The sequence below is a fragment of the Xiphophorus maculatus genome, chromosome 10 (assembly GCF_002775205.1).
Source record: "Xiphophorus maculatus strain JP 163 A chromosome 10, X_maculatus-5.0-male, whole genome shotgun sequence".
Taxonomy (NCBI): domain Eukaryota; kingdom Metazoa; phylum Chordata; class Actinopteri; order Cyprinodontiformes; family Poeciliidae; genus Xiphophorus; species Xiphophorus maculatus.
The window spans coordinates 25,126,077-25,143,817 of record NC_036452.1 but is presented as its reverse complement, the minus strand read 5'-3'; the positions used below and the strand labels follow the sequence as shown (position 1 = coordinate 25,143,817).

At 41.0% G+C, this 17,741-nt stretch overlaps 1 protein-coding gene across 1 annotated transcript in view; it reads left to right on the top strand.

Annotated features, from left to right (window-relative positions):
- The window catches only part of llgl2 (LLGL2, scribble cell polarity complex component), a 68,483-nt gene that overhangs the window by 28,442 nt on the left and 22,300 nt on the right, over positions 1-17,741 (top strand). Inside the window, exons 15-16 of the mRNA XM_023341298.1 lie at positions 1,737-1,832; positions 12,346-12,542. Coding sequence (XP_023197066.1) covers positions 1,737-1,832; positions 12,346-12,542 — 293 coding nt within the window. The remainder of the gene's footprint in view (positions 1-1,736; positions 1,833-12,345; positions 12,543-17,741) is intronic.

The following is a 17,741-nucleotide window of genomic DNA, read 5'->3' as shown; positions in this document are numbered from 1 at the left end:
ACATAAAAAAACAAATGAAGGGCTACATGCTGTATAATATTGACAGTTATTTACAACTCAGGAATGTGCTGAGTAGCTTCAAAAAAATGCACCTCACTTGGCTGGATAGCAGCTGCGGCGTTAGCTGCCTCTGAGTGGGTGGGCACCGTAGGGCTGCGTCGGGTTCCAAAGCGGCTAACGAGGGTTTCCATTCCCTCTGTTACGTTGACAAACATGACTTATTCCTAACTGTTCCCTCGAGCTGCCACTGAATATTAAAATCCGATGCAAAGAAAAGCCGGCATCTTTGTTCACCACTTGCTTGTAACTTCCATCACTTCCGTGTTGCAGTTTGAAATGTTGCACCGTTCCTTTTTCTTCTCTCTTTGCTGCTGCGTCTGACCATGCCCTCGGCCAATCAGAAAAAATAAAGTTTTACGTCGACTACTTTAGTAGTGTTCAAGTAGAAGCAGAGTTGAGATAGCTCTGGATTCTGCTGGGTAGGAAAAAATGAAGTTCCGTTCAAACACTGTTGAAGCAAGAACTCTTCGAGGCTTTGGTCTCCGTCACCAAGCTTGCGTCACCCACGAAAAGCAGGACCCGCCCGGCTGGCCCTGCTCCGCAGCAGGGACGTTAAAAGCAGGGCCAGCCTCGAAAAAAAGCTGGTGGAAAAGCTTGCAAAGCAAGCAGAATAGAGCCAAGCTGGTGGAAAAGGGGCATAAGTGCTTCTGCAGTTTTTAAAGATTCTACTAAATGAATCAATTTAAGGATTTTATTAGTCAAGCCATTCAAAAGAAAATTAATTTAATTTTTTTTAACCCAGCCCTATCAGATGATAGGTTTGTTTACACTAGCTCCTGTTGGATCTGAGGAGACTGCATATAATCATTAATATCAGCAGACTAGATCTGTGTATGTATTCCTTAGTCAGATAGCAAGCCTATCTTAAAAGCCTGAACTTCCATTGGCTGGCTGACCTGAGCATCTCTCTGTTCCCACATTTAAAAGCAAAGTTTTGTGCTTTCAGCATCCTTTGTCATCCAGTGTTTCTTATTTGCCCTTGTGGTGATGATCTTGGTCACAGAGACATCCTACATGCACTTCAGTATGTATGTAGACACCGATTTGGCATGCTCCTCAACTTTGGTGTGATGGTTTTCAGTTGCAGCTTCTCTGAAAGCATCTCAGTCTGTGCATTCAAAACAGTAATGTAATGCTGACACGAATCCTGCAGGCCACACTCTCACCTACTTCTCAATGGGTTTTTTTCTGATGAGCAATAAAGCTCAGAAAGGTGGTCTGATGAACCAAGGTGGGGGCGCGGTGCTGCCTTGAATCCTGCCTTAATTTTTATGTATTCTCTATCCTATGTATTTGAGCCTCAAGTTGCAAAGTCTACTTGCTGATGGAAATGAGGGAGAACTGTCTTCATATTGGCCCGATTGAAGTCTCCAGCAACAATGACAACACCCTCTTGATGAATAGTTTTCAAGTGGAACAGTAGAGAACGCAGAGAGCCTCCTTAATGTTGGCACTAGGAGGAATATGAATAGCAGTGATGATGAATTTAGTGCCAAACTACTAAATTCAATAGTGTTTGGCTAATGAAATACTAATGTTTTAGTGTTTCATTAGCCAACTAGTTGTTCGTCTAGTTTGAACCACTCAAACTAGGTGGGTTTCTTAGTTTCCACATGTTCTTTTCTATTTTTTTTAATCCTCCATGTTTCTGTGTGTCTGACTTTCTGTGGTTGTAGATTCTGATGCTGGAGCTGAATGATGAGGCAGCAGAGCAGACAGTGGAGGCTAAAGTTGTGGATTTGTTGCAGGGACAAGAAGGATTCCGCTGGAAGGTAGGATGAGTCCTGAAACAGACTGACCATTTACCTATTGAAATGGCCTAAAAGGTTAAATTTATTCAAATGTTTCACCCAACAGTTTTTTTACTCATCATTTAATGACGCCTGGTTGTAACACTGCAGCTTTTAGTAATGAAGTACTATAATAAGTATGGTAAAGACAGTTACAAAGTTTTACCGTCGAAAGAAGCAATCCTAGTTGACCTAAAACGGGATAAGTTTATTTTGATTTAACGCCAGTGTAAAAAAAAAAAAAGCATGTCTCTTTATATGGTGTATGTAAACCACTGGTTTCAACTGTAAATCTGTCAATACCTATAAGAGCAGTAAACAAATTCTTTAGACTTAGACTTAGACTGACTTTATTGTCATTTTGCATGCACAGGGTGTATACAGAACGAAATTACGTTGCATATGGCTCAGGACAATGTTTTGAGGTTCCAATGTTGTGAGGTTACTCCAGATAAAATAAAATATGAATATAAATATGAATATAAAATATAAAGTGCAGGATTGACAGTAACATGGAAGTTATTTAGCTATGTATATGTGCAAGGTATGAAGTGGAGACCAGTTTTTGAGTGCAGTCCAGTTAAGAGTTCAGCAGTCTGATGGCAAGTGGGAAAAAACTGTTTCGGACAATTGGACAATTAATTTTTTTACATAACTGCAGCTGTAGGAGATATCTTTTTTAAATAAATATTTCATCCTATTTGATGACTGAATGAAAGAACGAGGCATTTAGTTCAATGTTTGTCATTTATTGAACTTTCAGAAACTAAAGTGGCTACAGAGAGCCCTATCAAAGAAAAAATAACGCAGTGAAAAACCAGTGAACAACTCAAAACCACTTGTATTCCTTTCTCTTGCTCTGTTGGCTTTACACCACACACACAGACCTGTTCCCATGGCAACCTATTAACAACAAATCCACTAGAATTTCGAGCAGAGATTATGTTGAAGCATACACCGTGTTCCAAATTATTATGCAAGTGATATTTTCTCAGATTTTCTTAAATGGTCATTGCAAATGATTGTCAGTATAATTTTCAAGTCAGGAACTATTACAGTATAAATTTAATTTTATTGAACAAAGCTCCCCATGAGAACAGTATTTTTTTGCAAAAATAAAAAAAACTCAAAATGCACTGTTTCAAATTTTTATGCACAGCAGATTTTCTAAACTTTATTTTTTTTTTTTTAAATCTTTTATTTGGAAAGGCAAGTTACAATTACATTGTACAATTCAACTTCCAACACAGTGGAAGTATAAGAAGGAATAGCATAAGCCAATCCAGTTTTTTTTTTTTTACAGTAACCAAACAACCATAACACAAGAGTGAGAGGGGGATAAAAGAGGGTCAGATCTGATTTTTCTTATGTTAGGAGAAAAAAAAGAAAACACAATCAAGAGCATAATTTTGCCATAATCCTAAACCAGGGTACAATACACTGCACAACAGTATTTGCATGTGATTGACATATTTAGTCCACAGGAATTACTGATTTTACATAGTTTGTCCATTTAGACCAGATCCTGAAGAACGATTTCCTTTGACCTTGAACAGAAAAAGATAACTTCTCCAAAATGTAAATGTCCTGTACAATATTGACCCAGTCCACAACTGTAGGTGCTTCAGGCTTTAACCATTTTCTAGTGATTGACTTTTTGCTCGCTGCCAAAAGCATTAACAGCAGTTTTTTGTCATCCAGATTCCAGTTATCAAATGAAATGTTTCCTAAATGTAGGGATTCACATTTACATGGGATTCTTTCAGTAAAGATGTTATTTAGGTGTGAACACAATTGCTCCCAAAAAACTTTAATCACAGGACAACCCCAGAAGATGTGATGATGATTTGCCCCGTTTGTTCCACAGAGTCTCCAGCATGTGTCTCCGCTGCCCCGATGTTTTTTCTGAACTGGAGTTACAAAATATCGAACAGTGTTTTTCCAGCAGAACTGTCTCCATGTATTGGAACTCGAGGTCATCCAGTGTAATTTGTTAATCTGTTCCCAGACTTCAGTTGAGATAGATAAGTTTCCTTCTTTTACCCACTTGTTTCTTATGTAGTTTGTGTCACCTTGTTTAGAGGATAGAATACCATTGTACAGCAAGGAAACAAGTTTCTTGCATGAACCTGACTTCAACAAAGACAAAAACACCTTAAAAAGTCTAGGTTTGGCTGTTTCTCAATTGTCACGTATATTTTGATTAAAATAAGCCCTAACCTGTAGATATCTAAAGAAATCGTCCCTCTCCAGATCTCTGAAGCTCCTCAAAACTCTGAAACACCCCCTTCTGGGTAAATAAGAACCACTTACTATAAATGTATAGTAAGTGGTTGATCCTTTTAGATTTTCTAAACATTTTATGGATTATAAAGAACTGCAAACGGTCATTATTTGAGTGTTCAGCATTAAGTGGTCACATACTAAAATCAAAAGCTATTTCAATCAAAAAACATCTTGACAGACCAAGTTACATGTTAACTTGGTCCAGCCCTTTTTGATATCACCTGCACAATTCCTGCATCTATTGAACTTGTGAGTTTGTGGAAAGTTTCTGCTTGAATTTCTTTGCAGGATGTCAGAATACCTTCCCAGAACTGCTGTTTTGATATGAACTGCATTCCATCCTCTGATTTTCTGCTTGAGGAAACTCCAAAGGTTCTCAATATGGTTGAGGTCAGAGGAGGATGGTGACCACACATGAGTTTCTCCCCTTTTATGCCCATAGCAGCCAATGACACAGTGGTATTCCTTGCAGCATGAGATGGTGCATTATCATGCATGAAGATGATTTTACTACGGAAGGTACGGCTCTTCTTTTTGAACCATCAAAGAAAGTGATCCGTCAGAAAGTTCATATACTTTGCTGAGGTCATTTTCACACCTTCAGGGACTCTGAAGGGACTCTGCCGACCAGCTCTCTCTCTCTCTCCCCATGATTTCGGCCCAAACAATGACTCCACCACCTCCTTGCTGACGTCACAGCCGTGTTGGAACGTGGTGGCCATCCACCACCAATTCACTACTGCGTCCATCTGGACCATCCAGGGTTGCACAGCAGTCATCAGTGAACAAGTCTGTTTGAAAATTAATCTTCATGTACGGCTGGGCCCACTGAGACCGTTTCTGCCTTGTGAGCTCTGGTTAGGGGTGGCCGAATAGTAGGTTCATGCACCACAAGCCTCTGGAGGATCCTCCACCTTGAGGTTCTAGAGGCATCAGCAGCTTCAAATAACTGTTTGCTGCTTTGTAAGGGCATTTTAACAGCTGCTCTCTTAATCCGATGAATTTGTCTAACAGAAACCTTCCTTATTCTGCCTTTATCTGTACAAACCCATCTTTGTTTTGAATCAGCCACAAATCTCTTCACAGTACGATAACACTTCAGTTGTTAAATATCTAATGTTTTCATACCTTGTCATACGGCACTACACTATCTGATGATTTTAGTCAGCAGAGAGATCCTTTCTGTTTCCCATATTGCTTGAAACTTGTGGCCTGCTTAATAATGTGGAACATCCTTCTTAAGTAGATTTTCTTTAATTGAGCTTACCAGACAAACTAATCAATCCAGCTCTCTGAAATTAATTATAGTGATTCAAAGAGCCCTGACATCTATAAATTTAATGGCACTACAAAAAATTTAATCTTTATGACACTTAAATCCAATTTGCATAATAATTTGGAACACAGTGTAAAAGGAAAGCATACATTTTTCCCCACAAAGAAAATAAAATAAAACAACAAACACAACATTCAGTCTGTTACAGTATTATGTTTTCAGGCTTGATGTTTGATGTTTATTTTGTGAGGTAGTTCTTTATTTGGAGGGGTGTGTACAAGACTGACATGACACTATCATAAATATAACACCTGTGAACATGAATATTCATGATGTCTTTAAGGCTGCGTTAACAGCCTTAAAAACTGTGAATGCACAGTTCATATTCTTTTCGAATGCGACCCAGGCCACTTGCATATCCGATACATATCCGATTGAAATGATTCAAACCTAACGTTCAGGTCAAATTCATCCCAACTGAATGTGACTGATACTCAACAACTCTCATTATTCTGCGCCCTGATGCGTGCAAGCAGGAAGAATAACAATAATCATGACAGACTATAATGAGGATTAAGTTGTTAATATGCTGCTCCGGCTGGACAACAATTTCAATTAAAGCCACAAGCGGCGTCAGGTGGCCCTCGCAGCTCAGCGCTGCTCCGGCCTATTGGCGACCGCAAGGGTTCCAGCACCGTCGCCTGCTGTAAGAACACTCTTACAGGTCGCATATGTGTGGCAGTGTGAACGACCCCGGCAAAAAAATCCGATTTGACAAAAAATCGGAATTGGGGCACTTCAGGCCGTATTCTCAGCAAATAATGACACTTTTAAAGCAAAGTTGACATTGTTAAAAATGTCTAACAACTTGACATTAACAAAGACAAACACTCTTTGATAACTTGACATTAAACAAGAATAATCATGTCACAAATGTCATAATGTGACCAGCAGGGAGGAGGATCTTTTTAAAAGTTCTGTAGAAGATGCACCGGAAAACAGACTGAATATTACACAATATTTTATTTAACAATTTCCTTAAAACATTTCTCTTTTTAAAAACATTGCTTCAGGCCTACTACTCGGTCCCTGGAAAGAAAAGGTGTAAGTGATTTAAGGACAATTTCAGTTATTACAAAAAAACAAAAACATGCAATGGAAAAGAAAACAAATGAGTAAATCAAACCAAAAAACCAAACAAATTAGTAATTTCAATAATGCACAACAAAGACAAAATGTGAAAGAAAATCACTTCAAGCTTTCCCTTATTACCTGGTTCTGTAGTAGCTGGTTGATGTGTGACTTGACAGCCTCGTACTCTGAGGGAGGAATGCGTCTGTACCTCTGCTGGACCGGAACCTCATCCAACAGGGGAATGTCATGGGAAACCAGATTAGTGCACCCCAAGTCACCTTCATGAGCTGAAAAGACAGAGCTGTACTTCTGTAAAAGGGACTAAATCTAGCGTTGTTCAGTTTCTGTCAGTGCAGACAAATCAACAGATTCAATCATGCTCTGCTCTGGCCCAGAAGCAACCTGAGAAGAAACTGTAGCACAGGGCCTTATTTCTGTCACATCAGGGGGCAGGCTGACCACTTCAGTTTGACTCAATACACCAAGGTGAGTTCGGGGATAAGAGTAAAACATCAGTAGTTCCAAAATTTAGGACAGGAACATAACAGGAACGTGCACGGCCTGAATGAGACATGGAGAAGCCTGCTGGTAAGTCAGACTCTGGAGGCTCAAACAATAAAACCTAACCAGCAAGTTGCAACCTGCAACTACAAATTTGTAGTTGCAGGTTGCAACTACAAATTTCATAACCCCACCAGTTATCCTTACTGCTCGAGGGCCCTGGACCTTAACAGCACCCGTTAACTGTGCTGGGGACTTAGTTGCTGCTTGGTGACACTGCTGCAAGGCCTCCGCAACTGGACCAGGAGACTGTTACTGAAGGTAAGTCAAAGAAAGAACCACCATGTGCCCCAAAACGTTCTTGGTAGATACAACGAATTATGTTCCTTCCCAAAATGTCAGGAGCAGAAGAACCAGCATTAGTGGGATCCTTCACCACCAGAATCCCACAATGCGGAAGCAATTTGTCACAAAGATTAACATCCAACTCTAAATAGCCAATGTTTGGAATGAAAAGACCTTTGGCTGCCCGGAACTGCAACCAGTGACATGACTGAAGGCGATCATGCCCCAATGATGTAAAATGTTCCTGAAAACAGCTCTCAGTGATGGTCGACACCATGAAACCTGTATCTGCTAAACAAGTAACAGAGACACCACCCATGACGACATCAATGACTGGGCAAGAGGCCAACTATTTTGACATGGCTGCTGTTTGCGAGCCTGCTATTCCCTGACCTGAGTTGTGGCTCAGCAGCTCAGTGGGTGTTAGTTTTCCGCTTGGTTAACATTTGCTGGCCTTGCCACAGAGTTAACCCTGGCACGAACCCGCTCACCATCACATTCTATGGCAAAGTGACCCGGCTGTTGGCAGACCACTGAACCCGGACGAGGAAGCTGCACCTGTGGTAAAAAAGTTTGCAGAGACGTAATACACTGGGTTAGTTGATTAATCTGTTCTTGTAGCTGTTTTAGAAGTTCCCTTAATTCACTAAACTCAGAGCGGGCAGCAGTAGGTGGAGTTAGCCGAGAGCTGCCATACACCCTGTACTGCAGCCCATATGTGGATGGGAGAGAATGACTACGCTCCGTACCGCCACCTGGTAACCCCTGCCTCTCCACGCACATCCAGCAAGGTGGCAGTGGGATGACCCTGAACATACTGCTTAAGTTCAACAGATGTTCCACAAACTGATCACGCAGTAGAATATCAGCATTCAGCCCATCAACCCATCAGGAGCACTCTGCTTCACTGGCTCCATAAGGGCCATCAAAGCTAAGGAAAACTGCAACAGTGTTTCCTCCTCTTGCTGCTTCCTAGAAAAGAATACATGCTGAAGAGTTATATATGAGTCAGTGCAACCATACAACTCCCTCAAAATAGCCAAGATCTTAGCTGGGTCATTCTTCTTTGCACTGGTGCGATACTTTATTTCCTCCCTTGCTTCCCCATCTAGATGATCAAAAAGGAAGAAAGCCTAACAAATATTTTGTCTGCCGCTGACAAATGGTGGGCCCGAATACATGATTGGGCCTCTTCATTCCACTCACTGATCCCAATGCCAAGCCTACCACCAAACATGGGACATTGCCGGTCCCCGGGCACAACCACTAACCGTTCAGCAACTACAGCTCCAGCAGGCAAGACACCACCAGTCACAGTCGGGGAAGCAGCGGCACCCGGCGAACCCCCAGCTGTCACATTCTGCTGACCTACTCCATCCACCGGCCGCCGTGCCACCTCCTCCATACCTGCAGGGGAAGACTACCAAAAGGATACTTAAAAAAAAAAAAACACCAGTGAAAATAAATTCTGAACCCACAGGTAGGTCTTCCTTTGGATAGCTACTGCTGTCTTATCTTACAATACCATAAATAAACACACACACAAAAAAAACAGTTAAGACCCTAAACACTAAAAAAGACAAGTCTGTGTTCAATGGTGCATCCTGCCAACAACGCCAAATGCAGGGGGGAGGATCTTTTTAAAAGTTCTGTACAAGATGCACTGGAACACAAACTGAATAGTACACAATATTTTATTAAACAATCTCCTTAAGGCGTGCCGTGGTGGCGTAGGGGTTAGCGCAACCCATATTTGGAGGCCTTGAGTCCTCGACGCGGCCGTCGCGGGTTCGACTCCCGGACCCGACGATATTTGCCGCATGTCTTCCCCCCCTCTCCTTCCCCGTTTCCTGTCAGCCTACTGTCATATAAGGGACACTATAGCTCAAAAAAGACCCCCTGGAGGGGTTAACCCCGCCCCCCCAAAAAAAACAATCTCCTTAAAACATTTCTCTTTTTAAAAACATGGCTTCAGGCCTACTTCGGTCTCTGGAAAGAAAAGGTGTAGGGTGAGGTAAGGACAATTTCAGTTATTACAAAAAAAAACAAACAAACAAAAAACATGCAATGCAAAAGAAAACAAATTAGTAAATCAAACCAAAAAAGCAAACAAATGAGTAATTTCAATAATGTACAACAAAGACAAAATGTAAAAAAAACAAAACACTTCAAGCAATGGAACAAATTGTTGCTGTCCGGTTTCAGAGTCCTTTCAATAGGGCCAGAGAAGTCATGCCCTGTCCACTAGCCTGTCCAAGCAGCAACAGGTTTAGTTGAGGGCAGCCCAAACGACCATCGGCAAGACAAGACAGCAGAGCGTCCAAAGCGCTGCAGCTCCAAAAGAATCATCCGCCTAAAACAGAAAACTCATTAACTGTGGATTCAGGTAAAGTAAATTTAAACAGCAGGTAGCTTACCCAGGAGCAGAAACAGCCTACCTAGGGAGGGAGCGGATCAGCAGGTGAGGACTAGATGGAAGCCGCACGCCGCAACAACCTCCAGCTGCAGCCGCTAACGCCAGCAGAGCAACGCTGCAGAAATGCACGGCAGGTATAACACCCAAAACCCAACCACAATCCCAGCCACAGATGGTACAAGTCGCACTAATGATCTCAGATGAGCCGATCAAGCACAAAGGCCACTCAGGCAGCCGACATGTAGCAGGAGAAACAAAGACACGCACACCTTGCAGCGGCCTGCTCCACTATACAGCCATCTGTCCCCCCCACCAATCAGTGGTGCACTTCTGGCTGCACCTGGTGCACAGGGTGGGGAGGGTGGAACACCATCCCACCACAATAAGTATTATCAAAATGACAATAGTTATGCATCTCTATAATTACATTACCTTGCCATTTGTTGTTAGTCTTGACTGTGACTGTCATGAGACAATTTTGTCATTAATATTTCCCCGTACCTCAAATAAAGTAGCAAGTATCACCAGTTATAAATGTCATTAAGTGTTATTACAGTAACAAATGCTGTAATAACTGAGTCATTAATGTTCTATTTACCTAAAGTAAAGTGGAATGCATTGGATTAGTTATAACCACCAGTTTAGTTTTAGAATAAACAGTTTAAGAAATAACAAGTAATACTTTGTTTTATTCCACAGGGTTTAGCTTCCGATTCAGCTTATTGTAACTCTGAAATATTGTATCCTTTCACTTGAGAAAAAGTTGTTTCAACAGTCCTAACTCTAAGTGTACTTGTACATTATTGGGAGGAGTTCTCTACTTTTTTTTGTCAATGTCAATGTCAAATTTATTTATATAGCACTTTAAAAACAGGTTTAAAACTGCACCAAAGTGCTGTTCAAAAACCATAATAAAATAAGTTGATGAAAAGAAAAAGAGAAATATTACAAGAAAAGAAAAATAAATCTCTATATATTTTTGGATCGTGTCAGCCATCTCCTTTTTCGTAGCCTTTCTGTAGCGCTCTGCAAACTGGGATATCTCCTCATTGTCTATGTTTCCTGGAAGCACCTCTTTGAAGGTGTCCTGAAATGTGATCATGGCTGGTCCTCGTTAGCATCCTCCACATCTGGTAGCATGTCCTCATTAGCGGCTTTTGTAATTTAGCTAAAATGAGTCTTCATGTGGCTAAAGTTGGCAAAGCAAAGAACACAAGCACCATATCATATCAGCCAAGTGTGTTTTATTGTTTCTCAATAGAACACACAAAGGGCAAATTTGTTTGATATAGTACCTCAAAAGTTGCCAGATTTAAGATTTAATGCGCTATGTTTACAGCATGACAGCTAAAACCAATGGTACTCATCATAGGCAAGCTTTTTACTTTATTTATTTTTTTGCCCTCCAGCTGAAAACTGGGGCATGGGTTCTTGCGTGTAAAATATTTGACAATTCTGGGCCTTTTTCAGATTGTCCTCTTCCATTTTTCTCTGATACCAGTCAGAGGGATGCTGTGCAACTGCAATCACTGTTCCCTGTGAAACACATGACTGTTCGACAATATGCACATTAACATGAAATAAAGCACTGAGTCTGAAATTTTGCTTAAACAATTTTATTTATTAGAATGCCTTAAAGAAGTTGTTGTATGACTCACTGGCTGCTTCACAATGCCTTAAAACCAAAGGCATGTTGCTATGGAGAGAAAATTCTCAAAATATCTGTGGATTTGTAAATTGTGTAAGCCTGTTTGTGTATTGCTTTGGATATTTTTTGTGTAAAACATGATTTGTAAGTCACAAAAAACATTGCATGACTTTGGTAACTGACATGTTTTTTCCAATGCCCACACCAATATCAAGAAATTATCAATACAAAATACATTTACACACACAATTGTGTTACAACTATTGAGTACTGAGATATTCAATTTTCCATGGAAAAATATCTTTGCCATGTTGCATACTTGTGCCGTTCAGAGGATATAGACATTAGACTCCAAGCAAAACTCTGATGACCGCGCTTTCCACCAACATTTAAATGCACCATTTACAAATGAATCTTCGAGGCTCTTGGAAGCGTGAAATGATTCTCAAAAATCCTTGTGCACTTGCAAAATGATCTGTGTTTACAAGTTGTTTTTTTCTAAGGTAGGTGATTTATGCACATTAATTTAACCATTTGTATTTGTAAGATTTTTTTTGAATGTGTAATTACCATATTTGTGAGGTTGAAGGTAAAAAAATCTTTAAAATTTTATTGTTTAATTTCTAATTGTGGGGGTGTGTGTGTGTGTGTGTAAATTTTTTATTGATTTCTTAATATGGGTGTGTGCATTTGAAAGCACATTTAAAAGTTGTTGAAGTTGCACACAAATGTTTCTTTGTAGTTTACAGTTTGTTTTACATGCATAAAAACCCACCATTACACACAAATGTGCTTACACAGTTTACAAATCTAGTATCATATAGGAAGGAAATACTCAAAATAGCTGTGTCTATATCTGATAGCGGTTTTATTGCCTCTTTTCTTCTAGGGCCATACCCAACTGGATGTTCGTGAGGAGCCTGTGCTTTTCCCGCCAGGGTTCCAGCCTTTCACTGTGGTCCAGTGTCAGCCTCCTGCTGTAGTAACAGCCCTCAATCTACACTCGGAGTGGAAGCTGGTAGCCTTTGGAACCAGCCACGGCTTTGGCGTGTATGATTACCTACAGAAGAACACTGTTCTTGTCAAGTAAGTACAGAAGAAGAAGAATGGGTGATTTGTATTTGTTTACAATATATTGAGTGTAGCATTTATGCTCTCCATTTGTTGTTTTTAAACACTGATTAATACCTGGCTCTGTACCTACAATCTAACCCTTTTAAATGGATTGAAGATGCAACTTTCTGCAGGAATTCAAGATTCAAATCAAAAAGGCTTAATGATGTTACTCACTGCTGTTGTCCTGCATGAAGCTAGCGCAATCAGGCCTAGCATATGTCATTTACTCAGAATGCATTGCAGCATAAACATGGCAATGTCTGTGTGACAATATTTTATTTAAATTCAAAAACCAAACAGCTTACAGTATTTTTACTGTATTTTTTTACCATCCATTCATCTTCTTATGCTTATCTAGGGTCGGGTGGCGGGAGCAGGGGCGCTGCCAGGAATCTTGACAAAAAATTTAATTGGACCCCCCCTGTGCAGCTGTTACAATTTCTTGAGTCTATGTGGCCCATCATCACAATTTTTAAAGGCTTGCAACGGCCTTGCTTTCTTTGGTTCAATACTGATACTAGCACAATTTTCACTGCTAGTGAATTTTACATGAAACAGTATGTAAGTAGGTTGGTTTAATTTTTTTCTATCAGATTTAGATTACTGAAATGTTTTTCCACATGTGCAACATTCATGGGTAACGTGCAAAATATACATGAAGCAATGCAGATTTCTCATAAAATTCTTTGTAGGTGCATTTTAATCAAGCTGCAGTATATCACTAATAAAAAAATATGTTTGTTACAAGACAGATAATCTGAAAAAAGTCAATCTCTTCCACCTCCTCCCTGAACTACTATTATTGGCTAAATGTGTATCTGCGTATGGTATAACAGCAGCACTACGGCTCAAAGGAAAGCTCTCCAAAGGGTTGTGAATACAGCCCAAAAAATCATTGGCTGCCCTCTCCCCTCACTGGAGGACCTGCACAGTGACCGCTGTCTAAGAAAAGCACAACACATCACAAAGGACACTTCTCACCCCGGACATTCTCTGTTCACACTGCTGCCTTCAGGCAGAAGATACAGAGCAATCAGAACAAGAACCAACCGTCTCAGAGACAGTTTCTACCCGATAGCAATAACAAAACTAAATGCAATCAAAAACAACCATTAATCATCATAAATGATGTATGTGAGAATGTGGCTGTTCTTACTTTTTTTTTTTTTGCCAGTTTGTTGATTCTTGCGTTGTGTGTGAATTGTGAGACAGTTATTTTTTGTTTTTGGGCATGTGCACCGACTGATGGCACCCTTTGAATTTCGTTGTCCTTGTGACAATGACAATAAAGATTTATCTTATCTTATCTATCTTATCTTATCTAAAGTAATGCAATGTTCTGGCCAAAAACAACCAATCAAAACCAGGAGAAGGGTCTTAGTACTGTCAATCAACCTCATTCACCCACTACTAAATGTGCTAATGGTGGAGAAACAGCTTATCGTTGCGAAACTTATCGCTAGCTACAGCATAGCACAGGGCAAGGGGAGGGAGGCTGTGCAGCCACACGCGATTGTGATTTACATCGCTAAAACCTGCCTCTGATTTGTTGTTTCTAGATAGCACTGGGAAAAGGCAAATTAAATACATTTTTCACAGATTATCTCTCATGCTATACTGTCACAACATAATGACAATTTTAACAAATATGTAAAAAAAATATTTTTTATAAAAGTTACATACTGCTAAGCCTGTCACGATAAACGATAAATCAACTAATCGTACGATAAATTAAAACTATCGACGTCATTTTAATTATCTGCATTATCGTCTCTTCCGGCCTTTTTCTCTTTCTGTTAATGACACTGAATGAAGAAAAGGCTCAACTCCAGTGCTCTCCACTGACTCCTCCCTTTCTCATTTCCTTAGTGTAAAGCCCAGCACACACTACACGATCTTAGAGCTGTCGGCCGATTGTCGGCCCATTTTCAAAACTTGACAGACCACACATTAGCCGACAGAAATCCTAGGTATAACTGTTCGATCGGGTTCGGTCCTGCCGTGTGGTGTCCAACAATGGGTACAAAATAGTGGCTACAAGTCCAGTGAACTAATTTTAAAACCAGGCATTAATCAATGCTTTACTACAATCTACCTGCAATGCATGTTGCTAGTGTCAGCGTAAAGTCCTGACCGAATGAAAATCATTATAACCTATTTATGTCAAGTTAACGAAGAACAGCTGAAAAGTTGCCGGGTTTATCAACTGCGGTAGCAATTTCGCTCCAACTCCTCCCCTTGTCATTTCTATATTCTTTGCCTGTTGAATAAACATTAATGTTGTTTCCATGTAACATCTCCAATGTCCGCTGGACTTTGCAATGTCAGCTGTTTGGGATTCCCCTCTGTAATTTCCCCTCAGAAAGCAGGGAGGGAATCCTCTCTTTCTGATTGGCTACCTGTCACATTCAACAGGCTGTGTTAAGCTCCCAGTCGGGGAAAACCCCTGATTAACACACCACACAATCTGTTCTAAGATTGTCATAAGGGGAAAAATAATAGCAAAAAACCTGTAGTGTGAACTATTGCATCAGGTAGTCAGATGTGCCCATCTTTTCTATTTAAATCTAATTATTACTGAAGGGCAACATAGTATACAGACTTCATAATCTGCACTCTTTTGGTTGAATGCAGTATTTATTTACACTTTGGCTTTATGTTGTTTAGTTTTTTTTCAAGTGCGTTTTTTGTTAATGGAGACTGAGAATCCATTTTATTTTTGTTTTTGGTTTTGTTTATTTTGTTTATCAGTTCCAGTGTTCTTTTGAAAATAAAGTGTATCTATCTTTGGCAGGAAATTGCATGCATTATTACTACGTCATTTCCATTGAATCAGTGTAAACATTTCTTCAAACAATATTATCATTTATCTCAATAATTTTTGAGACAATTAATCGTTCAGCAAAATTTGTTATTGTCTACATACTGCCTACATACTGCAGCTTTAACTTCACTTAAGAGAGGACAGGCCAGGAGGGATGTGGGTTAGAGCTGCTGCTATCTGACTCATCTGTTAAGAGTGGTAAAAGGTACAGGTGCAAGTTAAATATATGAATATGTTGGAAATGTTTTTCCTTTGTTCATTGAATGCTAGTGAAACGGAGGCAAACAATAGTCTGTCGCTAAGCTAAGTATAGATAGATAGATAGATAGATAGATCTTTATTGTCATTGTCACAAGAACAACGAAATTTAAAAAGTCCCATCAGTCAATGCATATGCTTAAAAACAAAAAATAACTGTCTCACAATTCACACACAATGTAAGAAATAACAAATAACTGAAAAAAAAACCAAAACAAAAAAACAGCCACATTCTCACATACATCATTCATGATGATTAATGGTTGTTTTTGATTGCATTTAGTTTTGTTATTGCTGTTGGGTAAAAACTGTCTCTGAGATGGTTGGTTCTTGGTCTAATTGCTCTGTATCTTCTGCCTGAAGGCAGCAGTGTGAACAGAGAATGTCCGGGGTGAGAAGTGTCCTTTGTGATGTGTTGTGCTTTTCGTAGACAGCGGTCACTGTGCAAGTCCTCCAGTGAGGGGAGAGGGCAGCCAATGATTTTCTGGGCTGTATTCACAACCCTTTGGAGAGCTTTCCTTTGAGCCGTAGTGCTGCTGTTATACCATATGCAGATACAGTAAGTCAGTATGCTCTCTTTGGAACACTTGTAGAAGGACACCAGCAGCTTCTCCTTGATGTTGTTCCTCCTGAGAACCCTCAGGAAGTACAGTCTTTGCTGGGCCTTTTTTATCAGCTCGAAGGTGTTCATGTTCCATGTGAGGCCCTGCTCAATGTGGACCCCCAGGAAACGGAAATCAGCTACCCTCTCCACACATTTTCCCCCAATGGTTAGTGGTGTAATGTCTGTTTTATTCCTCCTGTAATCTATTATGAGTTCTTTTGTCTTTGAGTTGTTGAGGAGCAGATTGTTCTCCCTGCACCACACTAACAGCTGCTCCACCTCAGCCCTGTAGGCGGACTCGTCGCCTCCTGAGATGACCCCCACCACTGTGGTGTCATCAGCAAACTTGATGATGGTGTTGCTGTGGTGGGCAGAGGTGCAGTCGTATGTGTACAGACAATAGAGCAGGGGGCTCAGCACACAGCCCTGTGGAGAGCCAGTACTAAGGGCAGTGGATGTATGTTTTCCCACCCTAACTCTCTACTGTCGGTTGGTCAGGAAGCTCAAAATCCACATGCAGGTGGAGTGAGGGATACCCAGGTCCCCCAATTTGTCCACCAGTCTGTGAGGGAGGATGATATTAAAAGCAGAGCTGTAGTCTACAAAGAGCATCCGCACATAGTTCCCCTGCTGCTCCAGATGTGACAGAGCAGCATGGAGGGCAGTGATCACAGCGTCCTCTGTGGATCTGTTGGCTCTGTAGGCGAACTGGTGGTGGTCAAAGCCAGGAGGGAGAAGTGCTGTGATGTGACACCGGACCAGTTTTTCAAAACACTTCGTCACCACAGGGGTTAGTGCCACTGGCCGGTAGTCGTTGAGGCAAGAGATGTGAGGTTTCTTGGGTATGTGGACTATGGTGGAAGATTTCAGGCAGGATGGGACTGTAGACAGGACTAGGGACTGGTTCCTGGTGAAGACTCCAGCCAGCTGATCGGCGCAGTCTTTCAGGACACGTCCAGGGACACCATCAGGTCCAGCAGCCTTCCTTGGGTTGACAGCCCGCAGTGTGCGCCTCACCTCGTGCTTCTCTACAACGAGGAGTGTGGTGTTGTGGGTCGCTTGGTGTAGTGTGGCTGCATCTGTTGGCTTCACCTCAAAGCAGGCAAAGAAGAGGTTCAGCTCCTCTGCCAGCGTGGCGTCACCTTCCGCAGCTGCGAGGTTGGTCCTGTAGTTGGTGAGATGCTGGATTCCCTGCCACACTTGCCTGCTGTTGTTGCTGTCAAGGTAGCCCTCTATCCTCCTCCTGTAGTCTAACTATGCTAAATGGTTGATAATCTCACACAGTCTACTCACCTCTCTTGGAGAAAAACTGGGTTACAAATTGGCACTCTTTTCCTCTCTCTATCTCTAATTTTTTGAAAACCTGTATAATTTTATAATTTTCCTTAGCAGCATAGTAACTGCCACAGTCGTTCTTGTCTTCTACTGACTGCTGCTGAACATTGTTACCGTCAAGTGTGCCAAGCAGGACCGAACCATTTCA